General features: G+C 41.8%; 1 protein-coding gene across 3 annotated transcripts in view; it reads left to right on the top strand.

The window, feature by feature from the left end:
• Window positions 1-24,784, top strand: part of NBAS (NBAS subunit of NRZ tethering complex) — a 181,098-nt gene that overhangs the window by 112,570 nt on the left and 43,744 nt on the right. For 2 of the 3 annotated variants that reach the window (XM_033143127.1, XM_033143128.1), the window contains exons 33-41: window positions 1,087-1,200; window positions 1,901-2,058; window positions 3,291-3,395; window positions 8,838-9,005; window positions 9,749-9,862; window positions 10,380-10,503; window positions 13,830-13,906; window positions 15,396-15,533; window positions 22,081-22,310. In XM_033143127.1, coding sequence (XP_032999018.1) covers window positions 1,087-1,200; window positions 1,901-2,058; window positions 3,291-3,395; window positions 8,838-9,005; window positions 9,749-9,862; window positions 10,380-10,503; window positions 13,830-13,906; window positions 15,396-15,533; window positions 22,081-22,310 — 1,228 coding nt within the window. The remainder of the gene's footprint in view (window positions 1-1,086; window positions 1,201-1,900; window positions 2,059-3,290; window positions 3,396-8,837; window positions 9,006-9,748; window positions 9,863-10,379; window positions 10,504-13,829; window positions 13,907-15,395; window positions 15,534-22,080; window positions 22,311-24,784) is intronic. The other variant, XM_033143129.1, reaches the window with a different exon arrangement.

Here is a 24,784-nt window from a genome sequence, read left to right as displayed (position 1 = left end):
TTCTCCCCCACATCTAAGTACGTCCACATTCCTTTCAAACAGAAACAAATCATTCTTTATTTGTTTTCTTAGTGGATACCTGAGGAACAATTTAAGAAACTTAACATTAAGCACTCACATTGGGCTATGGCTCCTTCCATTCCCTCATGGCGGTTGAGAGGCTCTTGTCCCAGTTGTGTTTTAAATCTATTAGGAAAAGTGTAGGACCCCATGGAAGCCGCATGCATTTCACCTCAGCTGCGTTGATTTTAAAGGTCACGGTTGCTAGATATTCCTAATTTTGAAGTTATCCGTTATTTTAGAACAGGGAACCCGCAGTGCACCAGGTGTTTTTGGCTGCGTACACAACATACATTTAAAGCACACACCCCCTACCCCGAAGAATCCCGGGGGCTGTGATTTGTTCAGGATGCTGTGAATTGCACTGCAAGGTGCAAACTACTGTTCCCAGGATTATTTGTAGGATGAATGTGCTTTAAATGCAGCCTAGGACTGCTGTCTCCAGCCTGCATGGCCAATGGTCAGGGATGGTGGCATTCAAGTCAACAACACATGGAAGGCCACAGGTTCCTCACCTTCTAGAACAGCTTCCCACTGTTTTGGGACTACAGTTCCCATCATCCCTGAGCACTGGCCCTGCTAGCTAGGGATGATGGGAGTTGTAGTCCAAAAGCAGCTGGAGACCCAAGTTTGGGAAACTCTGCTCTAGACTGTACTATACTTGTATATAGCAGTCTTGGAGTGTGGCCTAAGGCTTACACCTACCTCTTTGGTTTTGTGAAGACACAATAGTGGGAGATTCAGGGTCTGAATAGACTCTGGTTTGGAGCTTTAAGATGAACTGTTTTGGTCAATTTGCTTTGTGGCACCTCTTCCTCTTCCTGCTGTTGCGTGGGCTGCCCGTCACATTGTTCATTACTTATGAGTGGCTGGGGAAACTCAACCAGTTGGGAGGGGTACAAATAAATTATTATTATTATTATTATTATTATTATTATTATTATTATTATTATTATTATTATCTATTATTACTAATCCGATGTTAATTTTCTAATTGTTTAACAATAATTCTTCTAAATTTTTAAGGTGATGACCAGATGGAGAGAAAAGGACAAGTTTTGATTCTGTTAGTTGAACAAGCTCTTCAATTTCAGGATTACAAAGCAGCAAATATGCATTGCCAGGAGCTTATGGCTTCAGGTGGGAATGAATTTCCTCTTCTCCCCCCTCCTCCCCCCAACCCCAAAAAATTATCTCGTGGATTTTCTGACATTGTATAAAATGGTAAGTATTTTAAGAGGAGCCTGATGAAGTCATTATCAGAGTAGAACCACTGAATCCAAGGGACTTGAGAAACGATTAATTTAAACAGTCTATTTCAGCGCATTTACTCTAAAATATAAATTGGATGAATAAAACTCTTTATCCTTATGCAAGCTGGCAAATTACTGTTTTGTGAATGCATCAGCCTCAAAGTTGGATACATGAGGTCCCTCTTTTTGTTTTATTTTTTGAAGCATTTCATGGTGATGTCTGCTGTAGGGTGGTGGAAGTTGTGTAGTAATGAAATGTAGTTGGGTTCTATACAGAAAGAATAAATTGAAGGCAGGATGGTGTCTCTGAGAGCTAATGTACAGACATGATCATGTTTCTGAGCTGTTAAAATTCATATGCAGGGTACAGAATCAGTGTATCTGATATGGAATGAGGTCAGGCTTTCATAACCATTCCATTGAAAAGTGAATTGTGGTACTCTTCAAATTTGAAATGCTGGTGTAATTTCAGTTTCAATTTTTAAAATATATATTTTTTTGTAATCTCAGTCCTTAATTTGAGTTTTCTCAATCTTTGATCTTAATTTCAGTTTTGTAATTGTTTTGTTTTGTTTCATCCATATCAGGGTACACTAACAGCTGGGAGGTTTGCAGCCAGTTAGGACAAGCCGAAGGTTACCAAGACATGGCTGTCCGACAGGAGCTCATAGCCTATGCTTTGACACATTGTCCCCCAAGTGCCATTGAACCGCTTCTGGCAGCGAGCAGTGCTCTGCAAACTGAGGTCTGTCTAGATTCTCTAAAAGCCTTGTTTAAAATGCAAACAAAACAAAAATAAATCTGTTCTGAAGTCATATCTCCTATGCTTTGTTGCTACTGGACTGAAGTACTGCTTTTAACAAATACCTGGGTTGAAACCTTGTTATTTAAGTACATGGTTTTGTTTCTGAATGAAGTTCCATTTTCAACATGTGGCTTCCACAGTTCTTTTTCAAAATTTGTGTTAGTCCTAGAGTCCCAAGTCCTTGAGTTACAATGCTGGTCAGAGTGAGCCTGCGCCCATTGAAAAATGTACTGGTAAAACAGGAGTTTCGAGCTCCTTTTAATTTATACCATAGCTGTTATTAAACAAGCCTTGTAACTAGGCTCTCTGTGTGTCAGGTGTCAGTGAAAGGTATGCCCTCACAGGCATTTCTTTCTCTCTGGGACAACAGGATTTGTTACAAGAAATCTCCCTATCGGGACCCAAAGGGTTAGCGCCAGGGGAACAGCTTAAATATCATTAGACCCTTGGAGCCATCCTGACAGGGTTAGACAATTCCCAGAGTGGTTTAACAGCCCATCGCTCTTCTCCCAGAGGAATGGGAACTGCCATTCTGTGAGGGGAATAGGGGCCTGCTAACAACTCCCGCCACGGTTCACAAACTACAGTTCCCAGGATCCTTTGCGAGAAGCCATGACTGCATAAAGTGGTTATGATACCGATTTAAATGTTTCCTCCAGGTGGGGCCCCCAGTTTCTTGCTATCAAGAATCACATCCATCATAATCCTTCATGGTATATTATTACTAGTTTGATTACAATCTTCTATGAAGATGTCATACTTTGCCACTATTCTCATGAAATACATAAAATGCGTTTAACAGTGTACCTTCACCCATCCCAGCCAGGTTCTTCCATTTATTTATTCATCATTGTAAGTGCTGTTTGATATCTGACATGTCATCTGTTTAAGGACAGCCAATGCTTAGATTTAGATGAACAGGTAGATGAGGTTTGTGGTTCCTTCGGGATCAGAACTCTGGCTCTTTTTTAAATTTTGTTTGGAATGCACACACATTCACACACACACACACACACACACTCAAAACCCCTGGGTACGCCACCCTCTGCACATAAGACAGAGCTGGCTGGACTTTAAATAAGCAATCTTCAGAAGGGAAGTGGCTCACCACACTTTATAACTTACAAATTATAATAAGCAATTTAACAGATATGTTATTCGTTTTGCCTTAGATTCTTTATCACAGAGTCAACTACCAGATCAGGCCTTCAGAAAAATGGGAAAACATAAATACCTCCAGACCTGCAAGTGGAATTAAAACAGAGTCTTCTGTAGAGGTAAATTGTTTGTTTGTTTGTTTGTATGTTTGTTTTTTAAAGCACTGAGGGTTTTTAAAATTCATTTGGATCTTTTAGCCTGATCATTGGTCTAGCGTTGGAAACAAGGTGAGCTTAGAAGCTCCTGGTTTCTTTCCTCTGCTCCCCTTTCATCAGGCCTTTACCTCTTTCCCTTGTTTTTCAGCTTTTTGTTTCTCAGCACATTACCAGCTTTATATCTGCATTTCATTGACCTTCTGTAGTCCCTGTCCCTTTAGCTTTTCCATCTTCAAAACCCTTTTATGCAGAGTCAATCAGTCAATCAATTTTATTGTTTATAGCCAATGGGCATCACGATTATGTAGAGTCTCCCCACCTTGGCTCACAACCTATGTTGTCCTCAGCACTACTTGGGTCTTTGGGGTCACACGGCTGCAATTGGGGTGTATAATAATAATAATAATAATAATAATAATAATAATAATAATTTATTTATAGCCCGCCCATCCAGCTGGGTTTCCCCAGCCACGCTGGGCGGCTCCCAACAGATGAAAAACATAATAAAACACCAGACATAAAAAACTTCCCTAAACAGTTACAGGTGGGTAGCCGTGTTGGTCTGCCATAGTCGAAACAAAATAGAAAATTCTTTCCAGTAGCACCTTAGAGACTAACTGAGTTTGTTCTTGGTATGAGCTTTCGTGTGCATGCACACTTCTTCAGATACACCCAAATATTTGCTGAAGTTAGACTGAGATGGCTAAATCACCCATTTCATTACACTCGGGTTACAAAATTAAGAGAAATAAGCCTTCTGTGTGACCATGCACAACTGGCAAAATGGGAAAATGGGTGTGCTGCCTTTGCTGTGTGGTTTGTCATGTATTTAAGACTCCTTTTTGAAGAGATCTTTCAACGAGATACAGAGAACGCCTCTGTAATGGCCTCTTTTCTTCCTTTTACCTTCAGCTGCAGTTACACATGGAAATAATTTCTTCATCTACTTTAGAAGTACTCAGACAAAACCAAAAATAACCCTCATTATAAGCAGTTTAAGGCCTTGATTAGTCAAAAGTATTTTAGAATATTATAGCCACCATTACAGGATTATTTAAAAGATGGTGTTTAGCCGTAAAATGGTGTGTGTTAGTCATTAATGGTTAAAGTAACAATTACAGTAAATCATGACAAGTAAATGGGGGGTAACTTTAAGTTTAATCCTCTTAATACTAATGTATCTTTTTGTAGAGACAAGGATTTTATTTATATGTCATGGTAATATGAAAGTGTAATTACTGAGCACGGTCTCATTAATACGAGAAGGTGCTTACAAGTGGCCGTGTATTGCTCCAGACCTTAAATGTTGTTTTATTTCCTTTTTATAAATTCTTTACTGTGAATACTTGTAAAAATTGCAACTTGCTTTCTTTAGGAATTCATCTGTAATGATAGAGCTACAAATGAGATTATTCACATATGTGGATAAATAATTGGGTGGGCTTGGTGATAGAGAAGTAGTATGCATGAGATTTTTTTGTTTTGTTTTGGTCCGTACTCTCGTGGGTTTATTGTGGCTCATGTGCATCTTTATAGAGACAGGATGCAAAATACTGTTTCGTTAATGAATGGCACTGTTCCCTGGCATTGGATTAATACAGGTTGACCCTGACCCTGACAACTGCAGGGAAGATCAGAATCCCCTTTGTATGCAAACACCAAAATTTGCCATTTTCATTTGAGGGAGGGGTTGGAAAAGAAAGAAGCTGTGGTGTTGATGGGTGCTGTGGAGGAGGGAAAGATGAGAAGTTGGAAGTGCGTCGATAGAGGGATGTTCTGGTGGTCTTGCCCAGCTGCACTGCATTACATGAACTGCATTGCATGGCAGTGATCACTAGGTAAGAGTCTATTACTTGTGTTAGCTAGAACTATTTGAATCAAGCTTGGTCTTTCAAGGGGTCGTCTCTTCCATCTCCTGCATAGAAGTAGCAGGTAGACGGTTTGTGCACCACTCTCCCCTCTCTTGTATGGTCTTGTACGGGGGGGGGGGGGACGCATGGCTGGGACCCTTTTAAATGAGGGCGTGAACCAGGAGACTTCCTCTTGGCTCGCTTCCTCAATCTCCCACCCTCCCTCCCAACTTTCATGTTTCTTCACTGGCCTTGCTTTGGACTTCGGTTGGTCACCTGTCTTGCTTTGGACTTCGGTTGGTCGCCTGTCTTGTGTCAGGGGCCTAGTACGAATTTTTTCCGCTTGGCAGACTGGCTTAGCCATTTGGTTTTCACCTACTTCATAGCAATCGTCACAACTTTGTAAGGTTTGCGGTTAGGCATTGGGTGACCTCATGTTGGGGAGGGGGAGGCCCAGCCATCGCCTGTCCCTCCAAGCTTAAGGGTATTCTGTTAAAGGAATCCGGGGGGGGGGTGGATCTCGTCTGAAGCCCGAGGCAGGGCTAGGGTCATGCCACGACCCCTTCGGGAACCCAGGGGAAGTTCGAGTTGGTTTGCATCAACGGGGCTCCCCTTACCAGTGGTTTACCCTTACCAGACTTCCTGCGCATTGGGCAGGAGTCAGATATAGTTTGGTCTATCCAATGCCTAAGCCAATTACCGCTCACATTCTGTAACCAATAAGGTTGTGGCCAAAATTTTCCCAATAACATTAACCATATATTCTGTGTCCTGGTGTCTTTATTCATCTTCGGGGGGTGCTTGCGGGGTCTCAACACACAACAGAGTGTACCTAACTTAGTCTTGGATCCAAACCGTAGTGTTACAGGCATCAGAAGTGTTTATGGATACATGCATATATAAGTTGAGTCATTTGATTCCTCTCAAATTTGGATACTCCTCCTTATCAATCAGGAAAGCGTCACTCTAGAACAGAGCTTTCCAAACTTCTCGTGTTGGCAGCACACTTTTTAGACATGCATCATTTCGTGATGCAGTTTTACTATCAAATCGGACGTTAAACTAACCCCTTTCCAGCCCTGGGAGGAGCGTGATGAGCGTTCGCACGACACACCCATACGCGACACACAGATTGAAAAGCTCTGATCTAGAAAAACAGAGAGACTTAACTTACACAGCATGGTCATTCATAAGGGCAGCCTGCTGAATATTACACCAGTTGCAAGCGTGGTTTGTAGCCCAGCTCTCTTCCTAAGGGACCACTTCTTAAGCCCCCCGCCCCGCATCCCCCCGCAGTAAGAATTGTTTTCTACCTCCTCTTTTCAGGACTAAGTTGAAAGTTCTTTGGTCTAGATTTGAAAAAAGGTGGCTATAGAAAGCCAAATGACGAATTAAAGAGGACTTTTTTGGCCCAGCAAATATTAACATTTGCATTGCGCCCCCCTCCCCCCTCCCCCCGCCTTGGCTTGCACTGGTGGTCAAGCAGTCTAAAGTCCAGCAAGTAGATCATAGATTTCCTTTTTAGCAACTGTTCTTTTTCTCACCCCCCCCCTTTTTTTAAAAAAAAGTGCATAAAATTAGCTCCAAGAGGTAGCTTCTTTGTTTTTTCTTTAAATACAGCTCACTGCATCTTTTGCCATTTATTTTCTAAGCAGAGTGGAATTTTTTTTGGCCATATTTTGCTCAGCATGGGGTCCCTTCAGTTAGAGAAGCAAGAACTGATTATTCAGTGGCTGGCAGGAGGCCTCCTCTTTATATCTTTTTACTACTATTAATAATGGAAAGCTTCACACTCAGGCATTCTGTTGCATATAGAAATGTTATTCTCTCCCCACCCCCTTTAAAAACCTCACCACAATACTTCTTTCGATATATATTTTTTTACCCTATACTTTCAGCTTTTCAAATCATCACCACAATTATGGTGTGTTTTTTTTAAAAAAAAACATTTAACACATTTTAGCATTTAACACATAACTTTTCCATCCAAATTAGTGGAATTAAAAAAGAATGCTAGCTGAAATGTGATATGATGTTCATGCATTTACTTCTCAGGAGCTGTCATTTAATACATACTTAGTTGGTACCAATAGGTGTATTTATGTGCTTTCCAGATACTTTCCTTCCTCCTCCTCCTCTTCCTCCTTTTCACATGATCTTCCATTCAACATAATCTTGATATGCATCCCAATCTGGCCAGTATGTGCAGGAGGAATATGGGTGCATGGGCTCTGTCAGGGGTGCCATTGGGGGGCGAGGGGCCAAGCCCCCCACTGGCCTTTGTTGCGCAGTTACCCTGGGTGGTGGTGGTGGGTCATGTTTCTGTAACATTCTTGTAGTTAATGTAACTTCTGTTATTTTTCTTTAATTAAAACAACTCCTAATTATACTTTGCAGTTTCCTCAGAATGCCTTTTGTTGCGCAGTTACTCAGTTTAAATACGCCAACAGCCTTTTCCTTGATCTTTATTTGCTGAGGGTGTACTGATATGGCCGATATACTTTTGGAGGTGCTGTTGAGGCGTTTCTCTGCCAAAAGTAGTGGCACACTTTGGCAAGTGTGTGTTTTGAGAGGAGAATGACAAAGGGTTCTCAAAGAAGTGGCATACTTTATGTACACTTACAAGTAGTATTCTTTATTATTAATTTACTTCCTCTAAATATATTATTCTTAAGTAGCCAGAAACATATTCAGTGTACTACTCAGCCTGCCGTTGGGGAAAATGTCCTTATTTCAGAGTAGCATCCAGCCTTTCATGACGGACCCTAATATCCTTTTTGAAAGTGGCTGGAAAGTATTGCCTTTTGTGTGGACAAGTATGCCATTTTCTATAAACCTTTGAGTGAAACTTCAATCCACCTGATTTACTGCTTTGGATGCTATAGCTGCAATAAACTCAAGGAGTTGAGAACGAAACATTTCTGCTTTGAGCAATCTGCTGTTTTATGTCCTCACTCTTTCCCCCAATCACTGGTAATTGGGCAAAGCGCCCATAATTTCATCTGTTGCTGGATTCATTCGTCTGTGGTAATCAGTGGTTTGCTATCTTCTAGCGCTAGTACACAATCTGAACAAACTTTCATAACAGTGTGAAACATAAATGGCTATTAACTGCAAGGCTATTATTATTATTATTATTATTATTCAAGAGTAGAAAATGCAGTGTTAAAAATACCATATTTTTCTGTGTATAAGACGCCCCCATGTATAAGACGACCACTATTTTTTGAGCCCCAGATTAAGAAATAATTAATTGCAACATTCTGTGTATAAGACGACCCCCAATTTTAAATTTTTTAAAAAAAAATGAGGGGAAATATAGCCTTATACACAGAAAAATACGGTATTTCCAATACTAAATTCAGTGTCTGTGTGTTTACTGCGCTTGTGTTACCCTGTATCAAATCCTGCCACTTAACAAGGAGTGTGGTGGTTGAAATTGCCCCAGCTACAACCTTTGAAAGACTTTTGATGCATGTTTTTGCACCTGTTATAATAAAAAAGTAACCTGTTTGGCAGCTTTATATTAAGGATTGTGTGTTGCATAAACTCATAGGTTGGCACCAGCTTTTCCTCTGGTCAGTCTGCTGACCTACTGCAGTGGACCACAGCTAAAACCATGAAGGTCCTTTCTAATACAACTCTGACCACAAAAGCTATGCTGCATGCCGTCAGTGATCGACAGTGGTGGAAGAAGTCACTGACCTATCTTCGGCCATTACATGTAAGAAGTAACCATAACCCTTTTCTTTCAGCTGTTTGACCGTGGCAATTTACTGTTGCTTCATTCTTCACGTGAGCTTTCTACTGCCACCCTTAACACTGATTTACTTAAAGGGTCCTGGGTAGAGGAATGAGAAGTACAGAGAAATGTTATTCCTGTGGGCCCCAGACAGTGCTGTGCTTTTTTTAGAAAAAGAGGTGCCACAACTCACCATGAACAACTCCCTCATTCTCTCTTAGAATGGCAATGGCGCCCATCTGAGAGGTGCCGGAACTGAATTCCAGTGAGTTCCGGTTGCAAAAAGCCCTGGTCCTAGACATGCATTTTAATTTGAGTGTTGCAAATACAGTGGTACCTAGGAAGTCAAACGGAATCCATTCCAGAAGTCCGTTCGACTTCCAAAACATTCGGAAACCAAGGCACAGCTTCTGATTGGCTGCAGGAATCAGCCAATCAGAAGCCGTGGAAGGCGCGTTAAACATTTGGGTTCCAAAGAACTTTCGCAAACCGGAACACTCACTTCCGGGTTTGCGGCGTTCGGGAGCCAAAACGTTCGAGTCGAAAGGCATTCGGGATCCAAGGCACGACTGTAATAGGCTTTTATCATCACTTATTTAAACATCTGCACTCATCTGTTAAGATATCTTGTCTTTTAACATTTGTTGAAATGTGAGGACTTTTCCAGATAAGAGTTTACGATGTCTTAATATTTGGGCTTCTCCGTCTTTTCCTCCCCTAAACAGGGTCAAGAGTTTGGAGATGCATTAAAAGGCGCCACTGGAGCAAATAAAGCAGTAGAAAAGCAAGGCTGCCATCCATTTTATGAATCTCTGATAGATGATCCATACCTTGCAGGTGTAAGTTTGCGACCCGTTAAATAGTTGGCAAATAAATAAATAAATGCCTGCCCACACGACCCACCCTCCATGTATTAAAACGAGGTGCAGAGAGGACTCTTACAGCAAGCTTCCCACCTTGCGTGGAGGAGCCCTACTTGGATACATTGGCACGAAAGTCCTCCTTCTGATAAGAGTCTGAATGCACAAATGTCAGAAGAGGGCAGGCAGAGGGCAGAAATTATGCACAACCCCTTTCACTCCTTCTTTCAGCGTTTCGAGAGGGAGGGCATGCGAAGCCCCCTCACCAAATGGCAATGGAACACTTGAGTCTCAATGTTTAGACTTGAGCCCTGTGGTTAAAAAAAAATAAAAAATAAAAATTACTGGCTAGTCAGTTAATCAGATCTGATTAGCATCAAGGGCGAGAGAGTGGTTGGTGTTAACGGCACCTAATTGCAATAATGGGCAAGAGTAGAGAAATCAAACACGCAGCAAGCGCTGGTTATAATTTGTGCTTAACATTTGTGTTCTGTAGAACGAAGTTACTTATACCACGTATCAGCACAATCCTTTGGAAAGTTTTGCAGAAGTGTTGCTGAGAACTGGGAAGCTCGCGGAGACTAAAAGTGAAGGTCATGATCTCTTTCCTGCCACGGAAGGTACAGTGTGTGCTTATTTGCTTTTTTCATGGAGGGATGGATGGTATATATTTGCCACAGGGTGTGCTGTTCTAACTTACGTCTTTGAAATTTCTACCTCGAAACTGCAAGAGCTGGTCCAGTGAGGGAGCCTTGCATACCTGCCAAGGAAATCCAGTGTGGGGGTCACATAGGATGACGGGCATTGGGCAGTCACATTGAGTTTCACTCCCATGCTGTTTGAATTGTAGATGAACACAGAAACGACCCTTCCAAAGGTTATCACCATTATTGAATTTTTTTTTTCATTTGAGGAATCCCTTGTAAGCTTCTATGGTACCCCAGCATTCTTCAGAGCACCGTTTTTGGGGGGGAGGAATTCTTCTAGATTATTGCTTGCCTTGTCAGTGCGGATTGAACATCTCTCTCCACCCCCTTGCTTCTTCATCCGACGTGACTTGCATTGCAATACCTGGTTTGTCGCAATGTCTGTTTTAATGGGTCTTTGTGGTCTTTGAATAATTAACAATGGAGATCAGAAATCAGGGACTTTTGGAGAGAATGTTCTGCAACCCAGGGAGAATCCCCAATGTTTGATGATTGCTCTGATTGTTAGAAGACACATGTTTATTAATTTTACTGACTTGTCGGAGAACTGTGGCTATGTGATACAGGTTGCTCATCCAACCATCCTCCTTATTCAGTATACAGGTAGTATGGGCAAATAATTCTACTTCCAGTTATTAATTTGATAGCTTGACATGTGCCTTGGCAGCTTTGTATGTGTGAGTGAGAGGGAGTTGAGCGAGTGAGATGCATTCCTAATAATGCAGTCATGCTTGGAATATTCTTGGTGCTTTCTTTTAAGTGATGTGATACACAGCCTCAGCTTGATGAGCAGTGATGTGTAATTTTGCTGTTGCTCTCTCTCAGCAGAGAACATTCCACTTTTGCAATCACAACCCATATTGACTATTCCTTTCTTTTTCTTGCCAAAATTATAATTGACTTGACTTCAGATTCACTCCTCGCATTCACACTTTTTTAAAAAAATAAATAAATGCATAGATCTTTTCATTACAATCGAGTAAGTATTTTATATAAAGATTGCACTTGGTGATTCACAAAACAAACACTGTTCTCCTTTGTGCTTCATTGAGTGGGAGAGAGGGAGTGGAGAGGGGCTCTTAGAGACCTTCTTTCCCAGTTGAAAATTAAACTGTTAAAAGTATTTGCGTTTTGTAAGTATTCGTTGAAGAAGGATGCCTCAGTTTGGTTGCTCGTACTGTTTCAAGAAGGTGAAAGATGCACAAGAATTACGTTTGCCGGTTTGTCTTCATATTGCCTGTCTCCTCCTCTCTTCTTGGATTCATTTTCCATATTTCTCACTACATCCAAACTGGGAAACAGTGAATACTGTTAGCTGAACAAATTGGGGTAGGGAATCATAGTCCTAGGTTGGTTTTAGATCCTAGCTTATTCCCAATGTGGTAATCATAGTTTCCTGGTTTGACTGTAAAAGGAAACTATGGTCAACTAACCGAGGAAGTCTTCAGTTGTGGTATGCATCCTTCATCTTTAGAAGCTGAGATATGTGCATCCAAATTTGAAATATTCCAATGCCACTTGCCGTGGGAAGTTTTGCCGTGAAAAGTGATTATGAGAAATTAACGCTACCCCACAAAAACTACCTTTTTAAAACACAGCTTAATGGTCCTGTCTAAGTTGATTGAGATGTCCATGGATCTTAGGAGGAGTATGAGGAGAAAGTCTTCAGGATTCAGAAGATCCAGAACATCCTAATAAAACTTGGAAATATGATGACATAATTGAAACAAACAAAAACACTCACTCCAATTGTACTGGCGAGCAATTTTCAAAAGGGTATTTATTCAGCCATGGTTACTAAAAGAGAAAAATCACACCAATTAATTCTGCTAAACACAATTGTACCCGTATAGACGTTTATACAAGCCACTCATTTATAACTGACTTGATGTCGTGCAGATAAATGCTACTTGCAGTTCTGAGAGCATTGGGTCTCCAGGAAAATCAATCACCATTGACAAAGCACGCGAGCAAACTGGTGTATTTATGTGTATAAGATGCCATTGTATGATCCATTGAGTGCAATAATTCACCAGAAAAGGGCCCAATCCAGAAATCAATTCTGTACTGTACAGAAGAGAAATAATGTGATGGCTATTCTTAAGAAAAGTTCTGCAGAAAAAGTGTTGCAAAAGCCTTAAGAGAGAGAAACTCTATTTCCCTACCATTATGTTATCCATGGAGGCCTTTGGATAACCACAGAAACATGACAGAATAATTCTGTCATGGAAGTCTTGAATATCACTTTGCAATGCTCTGTACCGCTTTCCGAAGATGTTTAGGGTGTTAGAAAATTGAGATGTTTGTTGCTTTTAAGATGTTTGTTACCTTCAGATACCGTCAGGAATATAGGATCTAGTTTGAGTACCAGAGAAATTTAGCCTGCAATCATAAACACACTTACCAGGCAGTAGGACTTAAGATTGAGATCCGCAAGATTGCACTCTTGGTTATGAATAGATACAATATTATATTTGAATTGAGGTCATTGGTGTAGTCCAACAGCATCTCGAAGGCATTACGTTGCCACCCCTGAACTAGATGGACCAGTGATCTGGCTTAGTATAAGTCAGCTTCCTGTGATCAGCGTGGCTTAGGAATACTTGTCGATGCTACTTAATTCCTTTCATTAGTTTAGGAATATTTAGCATCCCAGCCTGCTGCTGTGTATAACCATATATTTCCAGGTACACCCATAACTCTTCCATTGTAATGATTTGTAAAATGGCGAAATGCTTGCTGCTTTCTTCCTCGTGATAAAAAGTTGATTAATAATTGAGTCTCGTGGCACATAAAAAGCAGGTGATAAGAAATACAGATGTTCAGGCTGTAGGAAACAACATATTTCACGCTATTCTGCTGCCTGTTTTCCTAAACGTTCATAACTTACGTTGTGGCTGTGGTTTTACAGCCAGCCGATTTTGGTGCTGTAAATCAGCATGAGAGATGTTCCAGCCATTCTGTTTTAACATCTGCCACGGCGCTATTTCATCTTGTTCTGATAACGCGTAAACACTTTGGCTGGGAGTTAAGCTAAAGCGGGCTTGCAGTTTTAATTACACATTATCTGTTTTTGGCCCCACTGATCAGTACTTAATTGAATGCATGCAGGACGCATGAATCTAGAATCTTCAGAAATATAGCAAGTGAGGAAATTTCCAACCTTGGTATGTGGGAAGGGCAGAGTGGGATCAGTAGTTGAAAGCTTTTGTTTGTTTTTTTATCTTCCTCTGTTGCAGTGCTGTTGCAGCTGGCCAGTGAAGCTTTGCCAAATGACATGACCCTATCCCTTGCATACTTACTTGCATTACCTCAGGTATGTTCACAGCTGAGATGTCTTCAGTCTTACAGTCAAACTTGACTGCTCTAATATTTCACATATTTGCTTGGCTTCAGTCTGAATCCAGAAGTTCATACCCTCCAACATTTCTCCAATGAAACTAGGGGCATCCTATTCTATTATTATTATTATTATTATTATTATTATTATTATTATTATTATTATTTATTCCTTTATTTATACCTTATAAAATTTATAACCTATAAAACACCCTATACAGGGCTGCCTTCAGATGTCTTCTAAAGTTTGTATAGTTACTTATCTCCTTGGCTCGGGGGGGGGGGGGTCATATAACTCCATGCCCTCCAACGTTTCTCTGATGAAAATAGGGACGTCCTAAGGAAAAAAGGGACATTCTGGGATCAAATCAGAAAAAGGGATTGCTTCTGTAAACCCAGGACTGTCCCTGGAAAATAGGTACACTTAGAGGGTCTGGAAGTTGGTTTTCTGTACTGCTACATTTTGGACAAATTTGTGCAAACATTCTAGAGCAGGCTTGCTAAGGAAAGAAACACCACTTTAAAAAAAAACACACGTATTTTTTATTAAAGATTTCTTGGTTTACAAAAGTATGTGTAATGACTCCTTTTTCAAGTTACATTTTCTACAGATCAGTTTCATTTGTTGAGACATTAATGTTACACCACTTTATGTTGAGAATAATTTCCTCGGCATTTCCCCTACACCAATATTTGCATTTCAGTTAGCATGCACACATGAAAATCCAGTTGGTCCTATCTTGTGAGCTGTTCTCCAAAGCCATGGAAGTCTAGCAAAATATTTTTTTCTTACAGCTTTGAAAGTGGTGAAGTACCTTTGGTCCCCCACTCCCACCCCAGTTAGATTTGGCAGGTTTCCCAATTTGACCTGTGAGGCAGCTTTCCCAAAGCCCTACCCACCCACTGCACATTCAACATTTTCCAGGTGAAGACACAGCTGCAAAGGAATGATTAGGAGCCATAAAATGTGCTCCCAGTTATTCCTTGGTGCCAAATGCAATGCCGTCTGGGGTTGGTTCTGCTTGGGAGCTCTCAATTCACTATATTCTTTTGCACGCCCGCTAAAAACGCCTTTGTTCAGGAAAGCCTACCCAAACATGGAGAAGTTGGGGTGGAGATGAGGAGAAACCCCTGGGGCTCTTCAAAGGGAAAGAAAATTCTTCTAAATAGATGCTTAAAAAAATAACAACTTGACATTCCACATCCCCTTCTCTTCTTCACAGAGTACATTCTTTGACACTGGTGTCTCTATCTCTTCATTCATAAAAACATAGAATTGTAGAGTTGGAAAGGGACCACAAGAGTCCTCCAGTCTAACCCTCTGCAGTGCAGGAATCTTTTGCCCAACGTGGGGCTTGAACCCACAACCCCCAAGCATTGAAGAGCAACTACTGAAGAGTTTGATGAGCTTGCCATTGTGATATTGTTTTAGCAAAGTTAACTCTCTCATTTTTCCCTCCTCCTAGGTGGTGGATGCCAACAAGTGCTTTGAAAAGCAATCTCCTTCTGCTTTATCTCTCCAGCTGGCAAGTTATTACTATAGCCTGCAGATCTACGCTCATTTGGCACCATGTTTCATGGACAAGTGCCATCCCCTCTACAGGGTCAGTTTTCAGGAATTTGTTTTGCCCATTAGCATACAATATTTTTAAGATGTACTATAAATCTGTTGTATAAGCCAAGCCCAGATCAGACCTATTTTATTCCAGCCAAGTTGCCTATCGCCATTTTAGCTGGTGTTCTATAAGGGCAGAACTGCTTAATACAATGTTTGCCAGAACAGGTTAAGTGCTTCTTAACTAATATTACCTAGCAGTTAGATTTTTTTTTTTTTTAAAAAAAAGGATGATCATGAGTGATGCATTACTTTACTATGCAGTGTTTAAAATCAGCTTCTTAACCTGTGGGTTGGAATGTAGTCGGAGCATCTATTCTCAAAAATTACCAGGGGCAATCCAGGAAATCGGGGTCTTGTCAACCTGCTGGGCTCCTTTGGGAAGAATAGAAATCTAATAAATAATAGTAAGTTTCAGTCTCCTGAAAATTGATAAGAGAATGAGTAAAGCTGGAATTGTTACATGCATAGAAGCAGAAGCCTTGATGGCGAAGGATCAGCACATTTGTTTCTTATATGCAGCCACTCTGTGCAATTCTGAAAGCCCCATTTCAAAACAGAATGGTACCCTAAAACAAGAGAATACAGAAGAGAACAGCTAAAATGGATTAAGGGGATGGCGCAAATTCTTTCCAATGAAAGGCTAAAAGCGTTTTGCTCAACACTTGATTCTATACTGAGCTCACGGAGCTCTTAGGAATTTTGTGAACTGCAGTATAAGCAGAACATAAGCATACGCCCATGAATGAAATACTTTGGGGCATGTGCAGAGTGCCCATCCTCATGCCCAGCGGAGTGTGCCCAAAGAACAGAGAAACACAAAACAGTGCTAGGAAGAGTCAGTTGCTGCACTTGACTATATAATGCAGTTTCAGTTACGTTCAGTTGTAGATATAGTCTTTGCAGTGGCATGCAGTCTTCTTATAGCATTTAAGAATATGCTCCGGCCAAGGGCAGGGCCCAAGAACAAACTTCCCTTAAACACAACAGCATTTATACTGTAGATGGTGCTGAGTCATTCTCACATGCTCGCTGAATCATTCTCACATGCTTAACTATCTGCAGGTGCAGGACAAAATACACCCAAATTAAACAGCATGCCGAAATTAATCCTTTCGTGTCCTTTTTCTCTGTATGCACAAGCCCTCTTATACATTAACAAAATATTACTCTAGAAATATGTTGTACTCTAGAAATATGTTGTACAGCCCATATAGCATTTACATTTACAGTGGGTGTTTGGAGAAGAAAGCATGACCAGGAGAAGGACTTTGCAATACGCCCCTGCTTTATATACCTGATCAGTGACTAGTGACCTGCGTTCTAAAACGTGGGTCTGCTGACATCACCTTTAAGGCTGGCGAGCTCTCAGGCCTTCTGAAACTGCCCTCTAGTCCCTGGCAAAATCAAAAGTTCCTCTTGCTCTTACAAAGGCACCTCTCCTCCCTCGTGCACACTGCCGTTGTGGTGCTAATGCTCAGGAAAGAGGAAAGAGCACCTCATTCTTGCTCCAACTTCCCAGCAGTGGCAGGATGCAAGAAGGAAGAGAGGTGCTTTTGCAAAGTAAACAGTGGATGTTCCTTCCCATCACACACTGCCCTAGGAAGATAAGTTCCTCTCTTCCTAATGCAGCGCTGCAATTGAGAAAGATACTCCATGAAGAGCTGTGGGAACATGTCTGCTCTTCAGAGGAGAAGAGCAGAGAGAGTGCTATACTTCTCCATCTCAACACTGTGCTGGAAGGAGAGCTTCATCTCCCAGCCCAACGCTGTGATGTGGAGGAAAGGCAACAAAAAAAAAAAAAAGTAGGGGAATTAGTGCATATACCTGCCTGTCTGCCTGCCTACTTCTGTGTGTGCATGCTTGCACAATATCTAGGCACTCCCACTGCTCGCATGTGACTCTTGGAGGGTTGGCCAACAGTAAGTGTGACTTGTCTTGACTTTATACCTCACCCATCTGGCTGGGTTTCCCCAGCCACTCTGAGTAGCTTCCAGCTCATATAAGAACATAATAAAACATTGAACATGGAACTTCCTGATACAGGGCTGCATTCAGATGTCTTCTAAAAGTTGTGTAGTACTTTATCTCCTCGACATCTGATGGGAGGGCATTCCACAGGGAGGGCGCCACCGCCAAGAAGGCCTTCTGCCTGGTTCCCTGTAACTTCACCTCTTGCAGTGAGGGAACCGCCAGAAGGCCTTCAGAGCCGAACCTCAGTGTCCGGGTGGAACAATGGGGATGGAGACGCCCCTTGGCCCGAAAATGTTAAACAACCCCAGTTACAACCTTTGTTTGATAAACAAGACAGTGATGCACGTGGAGACAATAATTCCCGACTGGCCTGCGATACTTTCACCTGCTGCCATAGGTGACTTTATGTCAGTAGCTTCCTGGAGTCCAGCCGTATCTTTTCAATTGGTTGATGAGGGGATGAGGTTGTTAGTCATAAGGATAAAGCTTATGGTAGACTGCTGGGATGAGAAGTTCTTAACATTCTGCAGCAGCAGGACCGGCTGCTCTGTATTGTGGTATATGAATGTGTTTCTAGCTAGGAAATTAAGAGTAGTGATCTAATGCATTACTATATTGACTATAGTTAAACATGACTCTTCAGCTAAGCTACTTGGGGATGAACATTGTCCATTGATTTGCCTATAAATCTCCCAATACTTCATAGCACTCAAGTTTCCCATATGCCAAACTCAATATAGTGGGGTGCAATGGTAATGGTAATGTGCAAAACAGCATCAACCTAGAAGACTTCAGCATGCAGGGATGCCCTTCTGTTCCTGCTTCTTTGTATGAAGTTGCCACAGCTTTGCAAATGTGTTTGTAACTGATCCTGCATCTTTCAAAGTTTTCCTTGTCCATTTAGAATGTATGGGAGCAGCAGATTTTTAGAAGACTGAACACAGTAATTTGCCATAAATATACACACCATGGTTCGTGACTCTCTCAGGATAGACTCCAGTGTGTGTTGATCAGCTAGTGGATGGCACCTGTTCCTAGACAGGGGAGGGAAGCATCTTTCAAGTGATTCATCACACACACGCCCCCTGCATTTTAGGAGGACTATAGCATGGGAGGAGGAATAGATGATCACTGCACATCACTATGTGTACTGATGATGATTGCTTTCAACTGCAAAAAATAATAATCATCATCATCATTGCATTTTCACTCCCAGTTGTTAAGACAAGATTACTTAATAAATTGATTGGGAGAGTTCAGATTATAACGTCTTGGCATAATAAATCATGATGTGAATGAGCCTTTTGGCCTTGTAGGCTTGCATATGCTGAGCATGAGCTAGTAAACAAACCAAGGTGTCTCCCATTAGATATTGTTTCCAGTTTCATCTGAACCTGGGAACTACGGTTGCCACTTTTGGAAGAAGCCAGGATAACGAGCCATGGTCTAAGTTGGCTTCATTTTTCATCCTATCTTGCTTTATTAAGCTTAGATATGATCATCTGAATGCAGTCATTGTGTTGGTTTGTGTGTTCCATTTCCCTGTCTCCCTTGAAAGGAAAGTTGGACGCATAGTGTTGAACTATGGTGCACTACTATAAATGCTTTGGGAAAGACTTATTTAGAAATAGAAGCAAGTGTTAGGAAGACCAAAAAGAAGTTTATTTTTTTTTAAAGTCACTTAAATTTTTTTAAATGAAAATTGCACAGTCTATTCCTGTAGGATGTTTAGACCATGGGTAGGACAGCAATTTTGTTCTAATGAAACTTACTTCTGAGTAGACAGGTATATGGTTGCAGAGTAAGTAAATTTTTAAAGCACTTATTTCCAAAGGAACTAATTTAGTACATGGCTAGGTAATTACTTTCCTTTCTCCATCTTGTTGCAATATGTATATCTTATTTGTCCTTGCTATTTATCTTTCTTCAATTGCCTAAAATGGATTTTTTCAAAAGTCAAAGCAATTAAGTTACAAGTTGCCCCTGAGAAAAAACAAGACACCTCCAGACGTTATTTAGAGGGAGTGGGAGGAAGCGTGCTAATATTTGAGTTCTTCCTTACCTATCTATTTAGAATATAAAGTAGGGAATACCTGATCACAAATTAGCAATTTCTCCATTTTTAACAGTTACCTTGGGGATCTGTTAATCTCTTTACTTTCTATCAAAATGTGCAATGCAAGGCAAATGTTCACTTAAACTACTTTTGCTAATAACGAAGAAATATGTTTCCTTTTGTTAATGTTGACAAATATCTTTCAGCGCAAGTAGATATTGCATTGGTGGCCTGATTTGATTAGCCTCTGTTGTATAAACTTGTTATTTTGCAACGCCGGTTGTGATTAAATGTTTACCCTCCTGCAGGGCTTGCCATGCTTTCTGCTAGCTGATGCACACTTTTTAAAAATTGGAAACACAACATTTTTACACACACAAAAGGGCCTTCTTTTAACACATGTAAAAGGAATCCTAGAGCCCAGTCTAAGACACTCTTTTATAGCCTAAGAGCAAAACAAAGGGAAGAGGTGTTCTCACTCCCAAGCCAAGCCCCCAGGCCACCAAGCAGCCTGTAGGTTGGCTTCCACAGTGAAGCCTGGGCTCTGCCATGCCTACACTGAGCCCCCAAGGCAGACTGTTGCTTGGTTGTAGCCCACAAGTGCAGACTCCCCATGTGTTCCTATGTTCCAGGAACAGTCCTGGATTTACAGAAGCCATCCTGGTTTCTAATTTGATCCCGGAATGTCCCACTTAAAGGTAAAGGTAAAGGGACTCCTGACCATTAGGTCCAGTCGTGGACAACTCTGGGGTTGCGGCATTCATCTCACATTACTGGCCAGGTCATATGGCCAGCATGGCTAAGCCGCTTCTGGCGAACCAAAGCAGCGCACAGAAACACCATTTACCTTCCCGCCGGAGTGGTACCTATTTATCTACTTGCACTTTGACGTGCTTTCAAACTTCTAGGTTGGCAGGAGCTGGGACCGAACAATGGGAGCTCACCCCATCACGGGGATTCGAACTGCTGACCTTCTGATCAGCAAGCCCTAGACTCTGTGGTTTAACCCACAGCTTCACCCGCGTCCGTGGAAATGTCCCACTTAGGGTATCCCTATTTTGGAGAGTGTGGAGTTAGCCAGCCCCTGAGCTATCTGAAGGCAGCTTTGTATAGGGAAGGTTTTTTTTAAAATAAAATAAAATGTTTTACTATGTTTTTAACCATGTTGGACGCTACCCAGAGTGGCTGGGGCAACCCAATCAGATGGTTGGGGTATAAATAGTAAAATTATATTATTATTATTATTATTATTATTATTATTAGGTAGGACATCCCTATTTTTATCGGAGAAATGTTGGAGGGTATGCAAGCATCTCACCCACCTACCAGCCCCACACCATTCAGCCAACTACAACTGAGCTCCCTAGCAGGAGAGAACCTTTTGCCAGTTTTTAGCATGAGTAAAAGTCAGAGCTATATTCTCCCTTAGAGGAGCTGCCTGGGCAGACCTGCACTGGGAATGAATGAAAAATCCAATCATGCTCAGTGCAGAGATGCACCAAGATTAGCCACTTCTGGCGGAGGGAGAAGAGGCAGGGCAGGGCAGTAAATTGTGCAGAGGAGTAGTTCATCATCTCTCCATGGAGATTTGCTTCACAGGAGCCTTTGGTTGCTTCCCCCTTTTCTAAGCACTGTACTGTACCCTGTAATGCAGTTTAGGAATTACTGTTCTACTGCTTTAAAAAGAGGGGGCATTTCTTTGAACATGTGGCCTTAGCACATATACGCCATTCCCCCCAAGTATGTGGACCCCCAGTCTTGAGGGTCTAGACCTCACCAGACCTCCCGGTGGTGTTGTAGTGGTTAAGAGCGGTAGACTTTTAATCTGGTGAACCGGGTTTGCGTCTCCGCTCCTCCACATGCAACTGCTGAGTGACCTTGGGCTAGTCACACTTCTCTGAAGTCTCTCAGCCCCACTCACCTCACAGAGTGTTTGTTGTGGGGGAGGAAGGGAAAGGAGAATGTTAGCCGCTTTGAGACTCCTTCGGCTAGTGAAAAGCGGGGTATCAAATCCAAACTCTTCTCCTTCTTCTTCTTCTTCTTCTTCTTCTTCTTCTTCTTCTTCTCTCAATGAGCATGCAATTCATTGAGCCCCCCATTGGTGTGTGAAACTCAGCGCCTCTGCCTGCATTACGGTGGAGTAATGTGAATGTTGGACCTTGGACCTCCTAAAATACCACCAAACAAGTGGGTAGCGGCTATAGCAGTTGTAGCCCAGCAACATCTGGAGAGTCAGAAATTCCCCCATTCCTGATAGAGAGAGGGAGGTTTTCATCTCTACCTGCTGGAGTGGAAAGTGGAGCAACAACAAAAAATGGAAAACCCTCTTGCTAGCGAGTAGAAATGGTGTGTGTATGAATTCCTAAGTCTTGAACTAAAGCTTGGTGATATTTCCCAGATTGTTACGCCAGGCCGCTGGAAAATGTCACAGGATGAAGCATATTTGATGAGCTTGGTTTGACGATTCCAAATATCAACATGTGTTTTGTTTCAACCGATTCCGCAGGCTGACCCCAGAGAGTTAATTCGGATGGTCACAGAACACGTTACCCAGCGCAGCCATGCAGACTGGCCCGAGGAAATAGCGACTCTGATTAAACACCTGCAGTATTACAACGAACGGCTCTTGGACTTCACTCAGGCTCAGGTTCTTCAAGGCCTCGGCAAAGGGGTGGATGTGCAGAGGTTTACAGCAGATGGTCAGTACAAGAGGGAAACCATTTTAGGTCTGGCTGAGTAAGTACAATCTGCTCGTCCATTTATTTATTTATTTAACACAACATATTTAAATTGCAAATGGGGAAAGTAAACTTTCAGCGGCTCCGACCTTTAGAAAGCCTTATTAGCCATCGCTTGGTTTGAAAGATTGTTGTTAATGGGATTCCTCAACACACACACCCCAATAGTCAGAGGAAATGTTTTGTCCAGCTGGGAGGATCAATAAATACAGAGTATTGTTCCTCCTTACCCTCTTTCATGAGTTCTAGTAGCCAGTCTTCCATTGCTTGAGACCCCTTGGCCAATAACATGTTTTGAACTACACAATGGTCCCTCCCCGCACTTCAAATGTGTGTGTATCATGTGTCTTAATAATGTAGATTCCCTTGAGTGTCTCTTATCATTTAAATTATTTACATATTGTTATTTATGCACGTAGCACGAAGATTGAGAGACTCCCAAGAGGCTTAAAATCTTAAGGCACAAGAGAAATATCGTAGGAATATATTGGTTATTCTGTTACACCTGTTTGTTTCAGTCCCCCTGTGCCTTTCCCTACATGGGTTTTAGCTTCTTTATTAAACTAGAAGCCAAGTAGCTTGAAAGGCATAGATAATTGAAATGTCTGTGCATTTCAAATTAAGCCAGGGTTTTAAGAATGTCCAGTAACTTTAAGTTGAGGGTCTGCTTGTGAATGGCTCCATCTTGCATCAGGTTGCCTTGAGATTGTTTCATGTGTAGTATGCGAAAACTGGGCTTCCTTAACTCATGGTAACTGGATAGCCAAATGCACGCTCATTGTGTCGTCAAAATTGGAATCCCATGCAGATCTCATTGCAGGGTGGCCACTGGGGCTGGGCGATATATCAATATATCATCCAAAACTGGTTTGAAGACCATGTAGTGATACTGGTTTCATAATTTTTGACCTGGAAATATGCCACGAATCACGTGCTGTGCAAAAATCACAATGTGGGAAAACCCATGAAGCCAGCCAATGCTTCTCTCGATTCCTGCAGCTCCTGTTAATTCTGCTGGCTCAGATCTCCCTTGCCTCCTACAGGGGCAGAGAATCACGAGAGCAGGCAGCAGCAAAAAGTCATGATGCGAGAAAACCCATGAAGCCAGCCAATGCCTCTACATAGCTCCATCCTTATTTCAGACATCATGATATATCGGTATATCGCGATGTTCAGCTAGTGATATATTACAGTGTTGTAAAACAGGATATCGCCCAACCTTGGTGACCACCCAAAGACACATAATATTGAGAAAACAGATGTCACATTCCATGGCTTCCTGCTTCCTTGCCTTGCGTAGTGTTGTCTTCATCTGCTGAATATATTTTATAGAGGCTATACAAACTACTTCTGTAGGGGACTTCTTCTTAGCATGGATTGCCATGTGTATCCAGGAGCTTTGTGTGCAAAAACATGTTTTTACAGAGAGTGAGTTGGGGGGTGGAGGTGCTCAGGATGAATCAGCTCCTGACCTCCCTTAAGCTCTGGTTTCAGAAGCTACAGTGCTTGTGAATCCTTATGTGTTTCTTTAATCCAGTGTTAGTCAAAGTGGTGCCCTCTAGATGCTTAGGACTGCAGTTCCCACTACCCTCAACTAGGGCAAATGATCAGGGATGATGGGAGTTGTAGGTCCACAACATCTGGGCAGCTACCCCTATTCTCACCTATTTTTCTTGTGTTGCAGTCTCATGTCCAGGAAGCTTTTGTTTTCCCTTCAGAGATAGGTAGCTAGTTTGGTGTAGTGGTTAAGAGCGGTAGACTCGTTATCTGGGGAACCGGGTTCGCGTCTCCACTCCTCCACATGAAGCTGCGGGTGACCTTGGGCTAGTCACACTTCTCTGAAGTCTCTCAGCCCCACTCACCTCACAGAGTGTTTGTTGTGGGGGAGGAAGGGAAAGGAGAATGTTAGCCGCTTTGAGACTCCTTCGGGTAGTGAAAAGCGGGATATCAAATCCAAACTCTTCTTCTTCTTCTTCTTCTTCTTCTTCTTCTTCTTCTTCTTCTTCTTCTTCTTCTTCTTCTCTGGTCACAACTCTGATACAGTGGAACCCCAGTTCTCGAACGTCTCCATTGACAAACGATTCGTAACCCGAACGTTGAAAACCCAGAAGTAATTGCTTCCGTTTTCGAATGCACCTCAGAAGTCAAACAGCTTCCGCTTCGTGTTTTTTATTTTTTCCAATGGATTTTGCCAACCGCCCATTGATCCTCGGTTTTTGAACGTTTCAGAAGTCAAACGGTCTTCTGGAATGGATTACATTCGAAAACCGAGGTTCCACTGCAGATAGTAGGGGACTCTGAGGAAAATGCAGAGTCCAAAGATAGTTGTCCTTGTTTATTATTATAATAGTTGTTATTATTATTTATTAAACATGTATACCACCCTTCATCAAAAGATCTCAGGGCAATTGACAGAATAAAATAGAAGATGAAACATAGTAAATAATTAAACCAAAACAACAACACAACAAC

Source organism: Lacerta agilis, chromosome 3 (assembly GCF_009819535.1).
Source record: "Lacerta agilis isolate rLacAgi1 chromosome 3, rLacAgi1.pri, whole genome shotgun sequence".
NCBI lineage: Eukaryota > Metazoa > Chordata > Lepidosauria > Squamata > Lacertidae > Lacerta > Lacerta agilis.
This window is presented reverse-complemented; position numbering and strand designations above follow the sequence as displayed.